Source organism: Gavialis gangeticus, unplaced genomic scaffold (assembly GCF_001723915.1).
Source record: "Gavialis gangeticus isolate Ggan-Ray unplaced genomic scaffold, GavGan_comp1, whole genome shotgun sequence".
Classification (NCBI taxonomy): Eukaryota; Metazoa; Chordata; order Crocodylia; family Gavialidae; genus Gavialis; species Gavialis gangeticus.
The window spans coordinates 19,929,432-19,932,271 of NW_017729000.1; the positions used below are offsets into that span (position 1 = coordinate 19,929,432).

General features: G+C 37.3%; 1 protein-coding gene across 1 annotated transcript in view; it reads right to left on the reverse strand.

The window, feature by feature from the left end:
* PPP2R2B (protein phosphatase 2 regulatory subunit Bbeta) overlaps positions 1-718 on the reverse strand; it is a 354,176-nt gene extending 353,458 nt beyond the window's left edge. Inside the window, exons 1-2 of the mRNA XM_019506382.1 lie at positions 628-718; positions 390-467 (exon numbers count right to left, since the gene is read on the reverse strand). Of these exons, the coding sequence (XP_019361927.1) occupies positions 390-467; positions 628-637 (88 nt within the window). The 5' untranslated portion in view covers positions 638-718. The remainder of the gene's footprint in view (positions 1-389; positions 468-627) is intronic.
* Positions 719-2,840: the final 2,122 nt, after the last annotated feature.

The following is a 2,840-nucleotide window of genomic DNA, read 5'->3' on the forward strand; positions in this document are numbered from 1 at the left end:
TTAGATATGGGAGCAAAAAGTAAGTTCTGATGTCATTTAGAAAAACAAACAAACCCTGCGTCCAATAATTTTGGCTGGCTCATAATTTCTTGAGACATTATTGAAATAAAAACAAAGAAGTCCTGGCAATGCATTTTACAAAGTACTGATGGGTTATTGATATTTTAAGCCATCATTATATCATATACATGTTTTGGATCGCTAGTTAATCTTAGCTACTTATCTATTAAAATAAATAAATACTTGAGAAAACCAGAAAAGGAAGGAGGCACAGCTCAACTCCTTGCTTTCAGTTGTACTTGACAATATATGAATGAGGGAAAAAATGCTGACTGATTAGACAAGCAAGTTATCTTTGATCAAAGCAACAAAAGGCAAAACAAACCTACCTTCTGTGACCCCTATGTCAATAGTTCCTTTTACTTGACTAAAACACCACAACACATCCTGCATGAGGTTTCCAAATCCTGCCAGTGAAACACATACAGAAAGAAGATAAGATGTACCCACACAAGTGTATATATATAGATAGATAGATAGACAGATGATCTTTCTTTAAAACCCGTGCGTGCACACATATTCACCCGACTATCTGCAACCATTTAATGAAGACAAATACATGCTTACCTGGTATCATTCTTCCATGCGAAGAGATAACCTAGCACTGCAAAACTGAAAACAATTCACAGCCTGAGCTGTGAATTGCTTCTCTGTCTGTTCTCTCTGTACCATCTCAGGGCTATTTCGAAAACGGTGCAATTGGAGTCAGTCCCCTCTACATCACTGGCAGCATCATAGAGGAGTCAGGAGGCCCTGCAGTCACGGTCTTTGTCACAGCCTCTCTTCATCAGAATACTAATGCCCCAAATCATTTCCATCTTTGTGAAAGAGAGAGTGTAAAAGAAAGAGGGAGAGAACAACAAAAACAAAACAGCAACATTTTCCCCTAGTTTGTGGCCTATGTAGTGGTGAATTGCTTTGCAATTTTCTCTACAGAATGAAATGGTGTCAGACTACTTGATCATTACAATATTTTAGTGTTTGCATGGAAGCTGAAGTACACTGTAGTTGTTTTAATAGGATACCGTAGGCATTTATATTATAAGCATTTCTATATAAACAATAGCACTGTGAATTGCTCCTGGCACTGCAATAATACTCCATGGTAAGATAGTGTGAGTGAAATTAGGATTTAATGTACTGCCGCTCCTCCTCTCCTTAAGGACATAGTAAAAATTTCCCTTTTAGAACGCACAATTCAAAACAGCGCACAAAGAACAACTTGCTTTCTTTGATACTAATATGCATTTTATCCAAAGTTCTCAAAGCATTTTTTTAAACAGGAAATTCAAGATGCTTCACAACCTGCTTGAGAAGAAGACAAACATTAGTACCGTAAATCAATTTTACCTATGACTAAATTATGGTTCGGACACCCTTTTGATCAGAGGAAATAAGAAAATATGCTAGAGATAGAAACTGAGATTCCTGATTGCCAGGGTTCCTGTTCTAAGCTTGAGATTCGCACTTCCTTCCTCTTTTCTAGTAGGAAGCACTTGGTTGAAATATGCATATATTATGAGATATATTTAGCTATTGGGTTAAATCTACATGGAAAAAAACATCTGTCTGTAAGATTTCTACTGATCTGAGCCAAACCTAGAACATAACCACTTCTTGCTTTGAGCCCTAAACAAAGAGGAATCAAATCACAGAGCTGTCTAGAACTTGTGCATCAGCTCTATCTACATAGAAATTCAAAGTGGTTCCACTCTAATCTTCCAGTTTTGTTTCCTTCATCCATTTTGCTGTATATCTGCCTGCCTTTCTCACTCTGTTTGTGTTTGTTTATTCTGCATAAAACATTCTCATTAATGCAACACTGAGACTGAAAACCTTAAATAGGTTTACTGTCATATGATAATCAATTAGTGAAGTTCTGTAAATGATGCTATCTACAGTATATAAGGAGACAGCTAGAGAGAGAAATCTAGCAGTGACTCTGCCTAAGCAAATCATCTGCACCTAGGTGATTTAGACCCTTCCCCTATATGAACCACTGTCACCCTTGGCAGCCAAAGGATACTGGCCGCTCTGTAAGCTTTTTAATATGTTTAATTTTGTCTGTTTTCAAGTGTTGATAATTTATGTAATCAGGGCTCACAGTAGAGATGATATCTTTTATTAGACCAACAAGATTTTTGCAAAAAAAATTTCTTGCTGGTCTAATGAAAGATATCATCTCTACAATGAGTCCTCATTGCCTTTTCCTCTAGACCAATACGGCTACAGCCTGGATACCTGATAATTTATGTAAGCTTTAACTGAGGTACTGTTGATGTTATTGTGTGGTAGCTTGTCTAATTTAGATTATAGATAAGGCTGAATATATTTAAAAAGTAGAAAATTCTTATAGTCAGTAAGTTTTAATAGGGTGCATAAGTCTTGAAAACTGACTTGATGTTGAGTCTTGTGGAGATCCACAGAACAAGCCAAATATAATGAAAAAATCATTGGAGTACTTCAATAATTATGATGATTGAGTCTGAGCTATATCAGAATTAGAGATGATCTCACATCTTAGATAGAGATGTTATCTTGGACATAACTAGTAGTTTGAGATGGACAACTTTCCAAACTGCCTGGGGGGACTTGGGACCCTATCTGGGGACTAGCTTCAGTTCACAAGATTGGCTTGCCTGTATCATAGGAAGAAAGGAGAGCAAGCCTTTGGCTCTGCCCTGGTCTAGTTCTCTGAAAGGCTATCAGCCCAAGAAGGAGTGTTGGCAGGAAGACTGTGCAAAAGATATTGGCTGTGGTACAGTGGGATGTTTGCTGGT